Source organism: Mesocricetus auratus, unplaced genomic scaffold (genome assembly GCF_017639785.1).
Source record: "Mesocricetus auratus isolate SY011 unplaced genomic scaffold, BCM_Maur_2.0 Super-Scaffold_100691, whole genome shotgun sequence".
Taxonomy (NCBI): domain Eukaryota; kingdom Metazoa; phylum Chordata; class Mammalia; order Rodentia; family Cricetidae; genus Mesocricetus; species Mesocricetus auratus.
The window spans coordinates 46,866,527-46,879,001 of NW_024429267.1; the positions used below are offsets into that span (position 1 = coordinate 46,866,527).

The 12,475-nt window shown below is 54.2% G+C and overlaps 1 protein-coding gene across 1 annotated transcript; it reads left to right on the plus strand.

The window, feature by feature from the left end:
• Window positions 1-2,058: 2,058 nt before the first annotated feature.
• Window positions 2,059-12,475, plus strand: Nckipsd (NCK interacting protein with SH3 domain). The gene is made up of 13 exons (XM_005074958.4): window positions 2,059-2,324; window positions 5,133-5,242; window positions 5,478-5,682; window positions 5,814-5,904; window positions 6,164-6,654; window positions 7,790-7,960; window positions 8,102-8,188; window positions 8,266-8,404; window positions 8,512-8,592; window positions 8,783-8,911; window positions 9,008-9,100; window positions 9,242-9,414; window positions 11,576-12,475. Exons 1-13 carry the CDS (start codon window positions 2,154-2,156, stop codon window positions 11,777-11,779), a joined length of 2,145 nt encoding a protein of 714 aa, XP_005075015.1. The 5' UTR covers window positions 2,059-2,153; the 3' UTR covers window positions 11,780-12,475.

Consider the following 12,475-nt stretch of genomic DNA (forward strand, 5'->3'; position numbering starts at 1 on the left):
ACGTAGTTTTGGGCAGGCTTCAACACCTGCCACCACGCGCATTCAGCAGTCCGGACACCGTTTCAGCCTTGTCCTCACAAAGTCTTGCCAGCACTCCCCAAAGAGCTATTGCTGCTGTGTGCCTGGAAAGCTGCTGGAAGCGGGGAGGGTGGTGAGAGGGGAGAGTAAAAATTTGCAGAAACAGATTTGGTATGGATGTCAAATTCTTGTCTCAGCTGAACCTTCTGACAATTCTCCAAGTCCCACTGGTCCTACCTCTACCATGTCTAAAAATAGATCAGAGAGGGCTAGATGAGGCAGAAGCTTTGAATTGCTGTTAGCTTCCATCCAGTTGGGGTTGCATAGGGAAACCCTGTCTTTTGTTTGTTGAGACAGGGTTGCTCTGTGTTATAGCCCATGCTGTCCTGGAACTCAGTCAAACTGAACTTGAACTCACAGAGATCTACTTGCCTCTGCCTCCAGAGTGCTGGGATTAAAGGTGTGCGCCACCGCTGTCTGGCAAAGGTTTGTTTATTTTTATGTATATGAGTATTCTATCTGCATGTGAACCTTTATGCCAGAAGAGGGCATTAGATAGATCCCACTATAGATGGTTGTGAGCCACCATGTGGTTGCTGGGTTTTGAACTTAGGACCTCTGGAAGAGCAAGCAGTGCCCTTAACAGCTGAGCCATGTCTCTAGTCCCTTCAAGATCCCTGTCTTTAAAAAAAAAAAAAAAAAAAGAGGTCTTAGTCCCAGTACTTAGGAGGCAAAGGCAGGTAGATCAATGTGAATTTAAGGCCAACCTGGTCTAAATAGTTCCAGGATTACTAGGACTACATAGTGAGACCTTGCCTTAAATAGAAAGAAAATTAAAAACAACAAAAAACTAAGCCTGATGGTGTGCACATCCCGTGCTCCTTAGAGTCAGGCTTTCAGTGAAGAATAGGCAACTCTTCAGGACCCTTGATGCCCTAATGCCCTCTTCACTGGATCTCAGGGATGCCAAGGATTTCAAGGATTTAGAGGTCTGGGCTGACAATAAAGCTGAAGGCCAAGGATGCTTTTTTTTTTTTCCTCTGGTTTCTCTGTGGCTTTGGAGGCTGACCCGGAACTAGCTCTTTTAGACCAGGCTGGTCTCGAACTCACAGAGATCCACCTGCCTGTGCTTCATGAGTGCTGGGATTAAAGGCGTGCGCCACCATTATCTGTTTTTTTTTTTTCTTTGAGACAGGTCCTTACTTACTATGAAGCCCAGGCTGATCTTGAAATTACCTTTCTCCAGTCTCTGCCTCCTGGATGCTGAGATTACACCGTCATTCAGGGTTCAAAACACGTTCTCCAAACACGGTGCATTCAATTCTGCCCTGTTAGCCTTCTTTCTGCCCCTCACCCCTTCTTTTCCCAGAAGGATCATGTAAAATATTGCCTTTAAAAAGGGGAGACACACAGATATTTTATTATGAATGAATATGTCCTCAAGGTCATAGACTTTGAGTCCTTCGTGACAACAAAACGGTGATCCCTAGAAGTTGTAGATGGTCCCGAAGGGAGTGCTGGAGCAGAGTCTCTGGATAGAATGGAAGTCCGTGCGTGTGTAGCGGGGAGCAAAGATGCATTTTGGACAGTTCGACCTGGTTTTGTGTCTCGTCCTCCACACTTGTTCACCACCTCAGTGACAGAGCAAGGACTTGGTGCTAAGGCGCTGTGAGGCCTGGACACTGGGAAGACCCCTCCCTGTGAGGGCTTCCAAATGTCTGATCAGTATTCTTCAAAGCAAAGCGCCCCATCCTGTGTCTGGGGACGCACCGGCTGCAAGCCCTGTGAGCTTCCTTCGGAGGTGGGAAGGAAGGCAATGTTTTCACCTGAGCGGGGAAAGGAGGAAGGCTGGCCTGGGAGAGAGAGCAAAGACCCCCAGTCCTCCGGCTGAAGGGCCAAGAAACCACTAGTGAAGCCCCACCCCACCCCGTAGAACCTCTCAGGGCCGCGAGGGGGCGCGGCGCTCCAACGCTGGAGCCGACTCGTTCCCGGGGCGGGACTCCGGCGGTTGCGCACGCGCACGCGTGGCGTGTCACGGGGAAGGGCGGGGCTAGCGCAGCGCGGCGCGGCTGTCGGGGCCTGACTTCCCGGCACCGCAACCTTCGTCGCGAACTCAGAACCGGCGACCCGGCCCCATGTACCGCGCGCTGTATGCCTTCCGCTCGGCGGAGCCCAACGCCATGGCGTTCGCTGCGGGCGAGACCTTCCTCGTGCTGGAGCGCAGCAGCACGCACTGGTGGTTAGCTGCACGGGCGCGTAGTGGCGAGACCGGGTACGTGCCGCCTGCCTACCTGCATCGTCTGCAGGTGAGTGTGTCCCTCCCTGCCAGGCCTCTCGACCGGACCCTTTACCGGTACGCAGAACCGGTCCAGGAAGCTCAGCCAGCTTCTTCAGGACTGCTACAAGACAAGGAGTTTGAGAATCTGACCTTAAGTCCCTAGAGCCAAAAGGACTGAGACCCCCCCCGGAGCCATCAGTACCCACCAAGAACTGGGCCTTTGACATCTAATCGCAGGCCTATAAAAAATTCTGGGGCTGGCACTCCAGGCTGCCCCTGTATCCAGACTCAGATCCTCCATATGAATAGACTTCCTTAGCTGGACCCAGAGTCTCCAGTCCATTACCCAAGTCCCTAAGACCCCAAGGTCTGATTATTCCCCTTTACTAAGCCCCTAGGATGCCATACTCTTGCCTCTCTCCCCGCTCCACCGTGCCCTCCCCTGGTGCTGCCATCTCAGACACCACCTGTTTCCCCAACCACCCTCCAGGTCAGCCCCCAACCCCACACTTAACCCCAGAGCCATAGGCATCCCCGTCCCTTAGCTGACCCCCAGTCCCTGTAATACGTCAGCATCCTGACTTCACCCACCTATCCCTCTGAATCTAAGGACCATTCCCCCAACGCTTTTGGAACCAAGCCCCCTCCCTCCCCAGCCCCACTTCCCCCAGGCCTCCAGGCCTGACTTCTCCGGATTTCCTTCCTCTGAGTTCTGGGGAGCTCAGTCCTGGAATGGGAGCTGCCCACACTGAGGAAGTGAGCCTCCTCCATGGCTCCCCCTGTTCTGGAGATGGCCTGGTTTCCTTCCGTTCTGTTTCCTCAGGAGTCGTCCTTCCCCAGTTAGTCTGTTCTGACTGTACGAAGAAGCAGGGCCCAAAGCAGCCAGACCTGTGCCAGCCCCCTGCCCTGCCCTGTCCCTAGCTATGGAAACACCCTGTCTCAGCCCACTTAAGGACAGAAATGCTGTGGTAAAGTGCCAAATGTTGTCTGCTCTTACCAAAGGGGAGGGGCCCCTGGTTCTAGGGGCTTCCTCACAGAACCCCAGGCTCTCTTATCTAGAGGTGCTTGGGGCGAGAGACACAGGTCAGTTGGATCTAAAATGTGTCACACCCAGCCCTGTCTTTTGAGCACTGGGGTCTTATTGGAGACTCCTAGGGGAAGTCCTGCCTCTTCCTCAGGGCCTGTGGATCCCCTGCTTCAGCAAGAGCAGTGGGACCAGGAGTTTGGGAAGAAAAGGACAGTCTCTATGCATCTCTGCCTCATTTTTACTCCACCTGGTGCTGGCCTTCTTCAAACGGCCCCACCCTGCTGTGGACCCGAGTCTTCCTGCGTTGTCTCTCACTGCCTGCCTGGGGCCTTCTCTCCATGTCTGTCACCTATCTGTGTACACATGCATTTTAGTCTCCATATCTGTCATACTATCTGTGTACACATGCATTTTAGTCTCCATATCTGTCATACTATCTGTGTACACATGCATTTTAGTGTCCATATCTGTCATACTATCTGTGTACACATGCATTTTAGTCTCCACATCTGTCATACTATCTGTGTACACATGCATTTTAGTCTCCACATCTGTCATACTATCTGTGTACACATGCATTTTAGTCTCCATATCTGTCATCCTATCTGTGTACACATGCATTTTAGTCTCCATATCTGTCATACTATCTGTGTACACATGCATTTTAGTCTCCATATCTGTCATACTATCTGTGTACACATGCATTTTAGTCTCCATATCTGTCATCCTATCTGTGTACACATGCATTTTAGTCTCCATATCTGTCATACTATCTGTGTATACATGCATTTTAGTCTCCCCCATCTCTTGTTTGCCTGCCACCATTGTCCACCCTGAGCCCCTTATGCGACCTCAAGGACTTTGCAGACCCCTGTGTCCATCTGACCCCATCAGAGAAGCTTCTTAAACTCACTCTGGAGCTAAGCACGATGGCGTATGCCCACAGTCTCAGCATTTGGAAGGGTACCATGAGTTCCAGGCCAGCCTGAGCAACATAGTGACTTCCAGTCCAGCTTCAGCTCCACTGACGCTCATCTCAAAACCCGGCCGCCCAGCCAAACAAAACAAACAGCAAAACTCCACTCTGGAGTGTGTTCTCTTCGCTCCTGTGTAGCTTGTTGGCCAGTCCCACAGCAGGAACCCACATCTCCATGCCAGACAGTGGAGTAGAATGGACTCCTGGGTTGTGGAGGGTGACAACATAGACCAGGAACCAGGCCTGTGTTTCAAATCCCTGCTTTACTGCAAGCACAGAGTAGCTTCCCAGAGGTGGTCTGAAGATCTGGTAGGACAGCCGGGAGGTGAAAGGGAGCCTTTTGACCCATGCTTGCCTCCCAGCTGTCTGGAAGGGCTTTGTGGGTGCGAGGCTGTTTTGGAGTGTGACCTTGGTTTTGTGAAGGACCAGCAGCAGCTAGAGTGACTGATTTAGGATTCTAGACACTGGAGTCTTCCTTTTGGCATCTCACTCTGGGCGCTGAGCCAAGCCAAGGATAGGCTAGGTGTACTCGCCTGGTCCCAATCTGAGATGTCTGTGCTTTTGCTCTGGACGGATAGTTTTCAGAAATGCCTTTGCCAAGAGTCTCTGTGTGGGATTAAATCCTGAGGGGGCCATCACAGAGTCTACCCTGTGCCCCTACTTCCTGAGCCCTAAAGTTTGAGCACTTCATTCCATAGTCATCTGTCTGTCTGCTAGTACCCAGCCTTCTGTGCCTCAGCTGTAGTGGGTCCTCCACCTAGTTCCAGCTTCGGCTGGGTCTGGGCTGATCAACCCCGCTTGGCCCCCAGGTCTAACTGCTCTCCTACCTTTAGGGCGTGGAGCAAGATGTCCTCCAAGCAATTGACCGGGCCATTGAGGCTGTGCACAACACAGCCATGAGAGATGGTGGCAAGTACAGCCTGGAACAGCGCGGAGTCCTCCAGTGAGTATTTGGGAGGTGAAGGTAACACCTCCCCTTGAGCATGGTGGTGGATGGGCTCCTTTATAGGGCCAGAGATACTGTAGGGGCAGTACTAGGGTTAGTATGAGGCACCACAGACTGGAATGGGAAGTATGTGGGGCCTGTCCTGTGAGGTCCCGGCATCCCACAGGTACCAGATGAGGACTTGGGGAGTAGGGAGGAGCATCCCCCCATGGCTTGTTTGTCTCTCTGTCAGGAAGCTGATCCATCACCGGAAAGAGACATTGTCTCGAAGGGGTCCCTCTGCCTCCAGTGCTTCAGTTATGACCCCATCTACCAGTGACCACCATTTGGATTCTGCTGCATCTAGGCAGCCTAACGGGGTGTGTCGGACTGGGTTTGAACGGCAGCACAGCCTGCCCAGTTCTGAGCATCTTGGGACAGATGGAGCCCTCTACCAGGTATGGAGTGAGAGTATCTTTTAGAAAGAGGCATGAGGAATTAAGGCTTTATCCAGAGACTCAAAGGGTCCGCTTGGGTCACAGGGACAGCCAGCAGCCTGCCCTCCCCCGATTCCATTCTCTTCTCTCAGGTCCCACCGCAGCCTCGACGCGCCGCGCCCACCACCCCGCCTCCACCGGTGAAACGCCGAGACCGTGAGGCCCTGGTGACCTCAGGGAGTGGTGAGAGGCCAGGCTGGGGTGATTGGGATAGGAGTGCCCTGTGCGTGGTGGTTGCTCTGCCCATGTTAGACAAATGGGGGTTCTGAACTTGGGGGAGAATATAGAGTCCCATGTCTGGGCAGTTGGGGGCGCCAGGCTTGATGAGGAGATAGGGCCTAGCAGAGGAACTGGGTCCTGTACTAGGGTCAGGGTCCCTAGGCCAGGAAGCGTGGGGCCCCCAACAGGTTGCCCCAGCACAGCATTTACTTTTTACTCACAGGTGGCCGCACCACAGTCCCCTCTGGGGGTAGCTCTGTGTCCAGTGGCTCATCAGTCAGCAGCACCTCCATGGACACACTCTATACTGGCTCTAGCCCCTCTGATCTGGGTCCCAGCTGCTCACCCACACCCCCACCTGTACCTCGCCGAGGTGCCCACACCACTGTGTCCCAGGCCCAGCCCTCTCCCTCCAAGGCACCATCTCCTGAGCCCCCTGCAGAGGAGGTAGCCGCTGATGCAAACTCAGCCTCTGATGACCTGGGAGCTCTGGAAGCACTGAGCCTGGAGACCAGAGAAGAGAGGCCAGCTGCTGAGACAGTTGTGCCAAGGACCATTGGGGCAGAGCTGATGGAGCTCGTGCGCAGAAACACCGGCCTGAGCCATGAGCTATGTCGTGTGGCCATTGGTGTCGTGGTGGGTCACATACAGGCCTCCGTACCGTCCAGCTCACCTGTCATGGAGCAAGTCCTCCTCTCGCTGGTAGAGGGCAAGGTGAGGGTGGGCAGCATGGCCACGGAGCCTTCCCACCCTCAGCCAGACTGCTGGTCCCTCCCCGCTCCTACCCTCACACATTTGCTCAGGTTGTCTGTGACAGGTATTTGTTGAGCTCTGGCTCCTGGCTGTCATTGGACTGGGTATTGGGGTCATTTGAGTTGACCCATGAAGGAGAAAGGGAGGAAGAACATTCTAGACAGAGGCTCAGCCTGGACAAGGACCAAGAGGCAGGACAGAGGCGTGGCTCACAGGAAGGAGGAATTGGAAGACGGTGGCTGGCGTGGCCGGATCACAGGCAGTGTGGGAGCAGGTTGTGTGGGAGCAGGTGAGCCAGAGGCAGGTGATAAGACCAGGATGAGGCGGGAGTAGGGGAAGCGTACAGCCACCTGGAGGGGTCTTTGGGAAAGATAGACATAGGTGAAAGCAGTACCTGGCCAGCTTCAGAAGTATAGAGAAAAGGGTGCTTGGTGAGCTAGCCAACTTAGATGTGAGCATTTCAAGATGGCTAAGGCCCCTTGTCAAGATGAGGACACTGGTGCTGGCGGTGGTGGCGCACGCCTTTAATCCCAGCACTTGGGAGACAGAGGCAGGCGGATCTCTGGGAGTTTGAGGCCAGCTTAGTCTACAGAGCAAGTTCCAGGACAGGATAGGGCTGCACAGAAAAGCCCTATCTTGGAGGGGAAGCGAAAGGAAGGTCAGGAGAAGGAATAGAGGTAGTGAGTGCTGACTGCCTGATAGGGTTTGAGTGGACCGCAGATATTTCCTTAGGTTCCACCTGTGTTTTGGTTGGAGGGCAGTAGGCCAGTGGTATGTATGCCTGGGCTGGGCATACCAGCTAGCATCAAGTACAGCAGGCCTGGTGTCACATTGTGTGGAATGGGAATGAGGATTCTGAGTCACATTCAGGGAGTGACAGAGTCCATGCCCGCCTCATGGGAGTACTTATCCACATCTGGGGTGAGAATGGGGACGTCGGAAACTCCCACCGCTGTGTTTTAAGCAGGACCCTGTATTGGGAGGTGGAGACTGGAATTGACCTGCCCGGTGTGGACTTTGTGGGACCTCGGCTCCGAGATGGGCTCAGGGACCCAGGCTTCCTGGAACTGAGTCACACTCTGCCCTGTTCCCCCAGGACCTGAGCACAGCCCTACCCTCAGGACAGGTCTGCCATGACCAGCAGAGACTCGAGGTGATTTTTGCAGACCTGGCTCGAAGAAAGGATGACGCCCAGCAGCGCAGCTGGGCGCTGTATGAGGATGAGACTGTCATCCGCTGCTACCTGGAGGAGCTGCTACATATCCTGGTATGGGGAGGGACCCTCGTGGGCCTCCCAGCTTGGGAGCAGTGACTCCTACCCCGTGCCATCCCTCTTTAATGCTTAGGTCTCTTCTGCCCACACACTCATCTCACACTGGGTAACCCTCATTCTTTCTCCCCTCTACAGACTGATGCAGACCCTGAAGTTTGCAAAAAAATGTGCAAAAGGAATGAGTTTGAGTCTGTCCTGGCCTTGGTGGCCTACTACCAAATGGTATGTATGAGGCAAGGGAGGGGCACAGCGGGATGTGGGCAGGAGTCAGGGCACTGAGCACACAGCTTCTTCTTCAGGAGCACCGAGCGTCACTGCGGCTGCTGCTCCTCAAGTGCTTCGGTGCCATGTGCAGCCTGGACGCAGCGATCGTCTCCACACTTGTGTCTTCCGTGCTGCCTGTGGAGCTGGCACGAGACATGCAGACCGACACACAGGGTGAGGTGGGGCGGGGGCCGCACCCGCCAGCTGGACAGTGTCCCCACCATCTGCTGGGGCTGCCTGACACTCTTGAGTATCGCTGAGTACCTTCCCTACCCTCCTAGACCACCAGAAGCTCTGTTACTCTGCTCTCATCCTGGCCATGGTCTTCTCCATGGGAGAGGCAGTACCCTACGCACACTACGGTAAGCATGTAGGTTGCTGATCGGCTGAAGACAGGCCCCAGGGGTGGGACCCATGCAGGGCCCAAGGGCCTAGAGACCTGCTGACGGCTACCTGACAAAAAGGTATCCCCGAGACTCATGGAAAGCCATGGAGACTGGATTGTTTGGGGAGGGAAAGTTGGGTCTCTAGATTGCGTTATGCTCCTCTCAGAGCACCTGGGCACACCCTTTGCCCAGTTCCTGCTAAGCATCGTTGAGGACGGCCTTCCCCTGGATACCACAGAGCAGCTGCCGGACCTCTGCGTGAACCTGCTTCTGGCTCTCAACCTACACCTGACAGGTGGGGTGAGGCGCGTCTGGAGGCTGGCTGGCCAACATGGGGCCTTGTGGGCTCTGCGCCCACACTCTTACCTGTGTTCGTCCACGTCTTCCCCAGCTCCTGACCAGAATGTCATCATGGCTGCCTTGAGCAAGCACACCAATGTTAAGATCTTCTCAGAGAAACTGCTTTTACTTCTGAACAGAGGAGGTGAGAGCCTAGAAGTCTGCATGGTGCCACTCTGATGCCCTGTGACTGTCACCTCCCCTGCTTTGACTTCTCTAACCCTCCAGGATGACTCTGGGACCCCGACAAGGACCTCTTTGACTCCTGTGAACCCTTGCCTTGTAGACGATCCTGTACGTATCTTCAAACATGAGCCTCAGCCACCACACTCGGTCCTCAAGTTCCTGCAGGATGTGTGTGGCAGCCCTGCCACAGCCTCCATCTTCTACCACACAGACATGATGGCCCTTATTGACATCACTGTGCGGCAAATTGCGGACCTGTCACCTGGAGACAAGGTGCCTGGAGGTTGCTGCAGTGGGGATGGGAGCTGAATGACCCCAAAATGGGGTGACACTGAGTGGAGATGAGGGTGACACTGAGTGGAGATGAGGGTGACTGTGACACTGAGTGGAGATGGGGGGGGCAGGACTGCTGCTCCCAGTGCCAGGTGAGTGTGGAAGGCCACTCAGAGACCAGGACAGGGATGGCAGGATCCGTGGCAGCCAGGTGTGTGGTGATCTGGAGCAGGGTATCTGAAGAGCATTCGGGTGGGAGAGAGGGAGATGAGGAAATAGGGTTTTTGCACAGCCTTGGAGGCTGTAGCTGTGACTTGCTTCTCAGAAGAGGAAGAGTCACAGGTTTCTTAGGTGAGGCCGAGTGGAAGCCAGGAAGCCGTAGCATTAGTGGGGGAGAGGACATCTGGGTGGTGAAATAGGTCAGGTTTGGGCTGTGTTGGGAGTGGGTCCAGCAGAGCTTGCTCCTGGGTTGGTTTTGAACAACGAGGTGGATAGAGTACCGGTGATTAATGGAGGAGGCCCAAGGAGCTTCTTAGGGAAGCATAGAGTTGTGTTTTAAATGGTTTAAGATTGGGGGCAAAGGTTGGGGGATATAGCTCAGTTGATAGACCACTTGCTTTGCATACATGAGGCCCTGGCTTCAATCCCCAGAACTGAAAAAGCTAAAACAGTTGGGAGATATCTGCAAGATACTCAGGTGCCAGGGCACTGGGGAGGCAGTGGGTGAGTTGGGGCTAGGGACATACTAGAGTTGTCTGTTCAGAATGTGACAGAAAGCCTATGATAGAATGTGGCCACCTAGGCCGGGCGTTGGTGGCGCACGCCTTTAATCCCAGCACTCGGGAGGCAGAGGCAGGCGGATCTCTGTGAGTTCGAGGCCAGCCTGGTCTACAAAGTGAGTTCCAGGACAGCCTCCAAAGCCACAGAGAAACCCTGTCTCGAAAAACCAAAAAAAAAAAAAAAAAAAGAATGTGGCCACCTAGGAATTTAGATAGGTGATGCCAGCAGGAAACTTGGGCCTTAGCTGTGACACAGCAGGCTCAACAAAGGAGAAAGCCAGAAACAAAACCAGGTGATCAAGAGCAAACCACAGACCGTGTGTCTGGATGGGGGAGAAGGTGGGCGGAGAATTAACGTTTGCATTTGTCACATGGAAACCAGTGGTGACTGCCAGCCATGCTGGTGCAGTGGAGGATGGAGTCTGTATGGGAAGTCTGAGAATATGTACGTTACTGGGGAAGTGGGAACGGGGAATGACTTGGAAGCCGTCAGTGAAAGGAACCAGCTTTCTGTCCAGAGAAGCAGAAACGGAGGCAGGCACTCAAAGGAAACGATATGGAATCAGGGAGGTCTTCTAAAGGTGGGAGGTGCTGGTGCATGCCCTGTCCTAAGGAAATTCTCCAGTACGCATTGAGAAATGGACCATGTATTGAGTGACTACTACAGGAGGCGAGCAGACGAGGCAGGGGACAGCCAGTGGTGGACTCGACTCTAGTGAAGACACGTAAAGGCCGGGTACTGAGAGCAGAAGACAAGGGGGTTCCGAAAGCACAAGACCAGCTGAGGTTCGAATGACAGGGACGATGGGCAGTCATGCTCCAAGGAGAACAGACACAGCAGAGGAAATCAGTGCAACTGGATCAGGACACATGCGTTGGGGCCTGCACTTCCGGGTCAAAGCACTGGTTCTTTCCTAGAGTACAGACCATGGGAAGCCTTCCACCTTGGGGATGTTGGGGAAGGTGATGAGTTTGGTGGTAGGTGTGTGGATTTGAGGCGTCTGAGCTATGCAGGAGTGACAAGCAGGCAACTAGATGTTCTTGTTGGGTGCTCACAGGACAGATCTGTGAGAGATGTATGAGACTAGATTGCTGTTTGAAGTCATGAGTGTAATTAAGAGACAGGGAGAAGCCAAGGATTCTGACTGACATGCAGGACTTCCCAGGGCAGACGTATTCTGGGATGCTGTGTGGCTAGAGTTATTCACTCGCTCAACAGCTATGGGAGCCATTTAACGTTGACTCCATTCTAGGTCCTAGAATCCTGGTATTTGAGAAGTCCCAGCTGGTGAGAGGAATCCCTGGGGCAGTGGTGGCCAGTTGCCCCCTGAGGGCGGGTGCGGTCTTCCTGGGGTCCCTGAGCCAGCCTGCTCTTCCCACAGCTGCGCATGGAGTACCTCTCCCTGATGCATGCCGTAGTTCGCTCCACATCCTACCGGCAGCACCGTCATCGGCTGTCAGACCTTCAGGCCACACTGCGGCGCATCCTGGCTGAGGAAGAGGCCTCACCCCAGTGCCAGATGGACCGCATGATTGTCCAAGAGATGTACAAGGAATTCCCAGAGCTGGGAGAGGCCCCCAGTTAGCACTTCTCTTTTCTCCCTTCTCTGCAGCCCTGGTCAGGGTGCAGGGAACTCAGGGGCTTTGCGCTAAGAGTGTTTTGCACAGACATTGTGAGGGGATAAAGAATTGGAAGGGATCTGAGCCGGGCCCCTTATCTGAAGTAGAGTCAGTGTAAGGGGCCAAGTTAGGATTGGGGACCACAGTGTGGGAACTATATTGGGGTAGAGGAAATGTGCAAGCTGAAGACCCTCTGTTTGCTGATAGGCTGCCTCTTCAGCATGCCGGCCCCCCATACCCATATGCATACCCAGAGTCCTGCTGCTGCTCCAGGCTGGGCCACCGCCATCCCTACCCACTGCCTGGTCTGAGTCTTGGACCTCAGCAAGCCATGTCCTTAGGGGGAGGGAGGCACCTCCCACCAGCTCTCTTTGCCTTAGCTTTGCAGTGAGTGTTGCTCATGTGCAACCCTTACCCCTTTAGGGGCTGCTGTCCCCTGGACCCCTACTGTCAGCCCCAGAGGCCTTGGCCAGGCTGCTGCCTTGAAAGCGGGATCTTTGAGACAGTGCATCCATCCTGGAGCCTCATGGAACAGGATGGTGATGCTGAGGAAGCCAATGACAGAATCTATTTTCTCTGGAAAAAAAAAATAGACCGAAAGCCATGTGTATTTTCCTATGTGCTACAGCTCTCCTTCAGAAATAAATTCTAGGCTTCAGGAA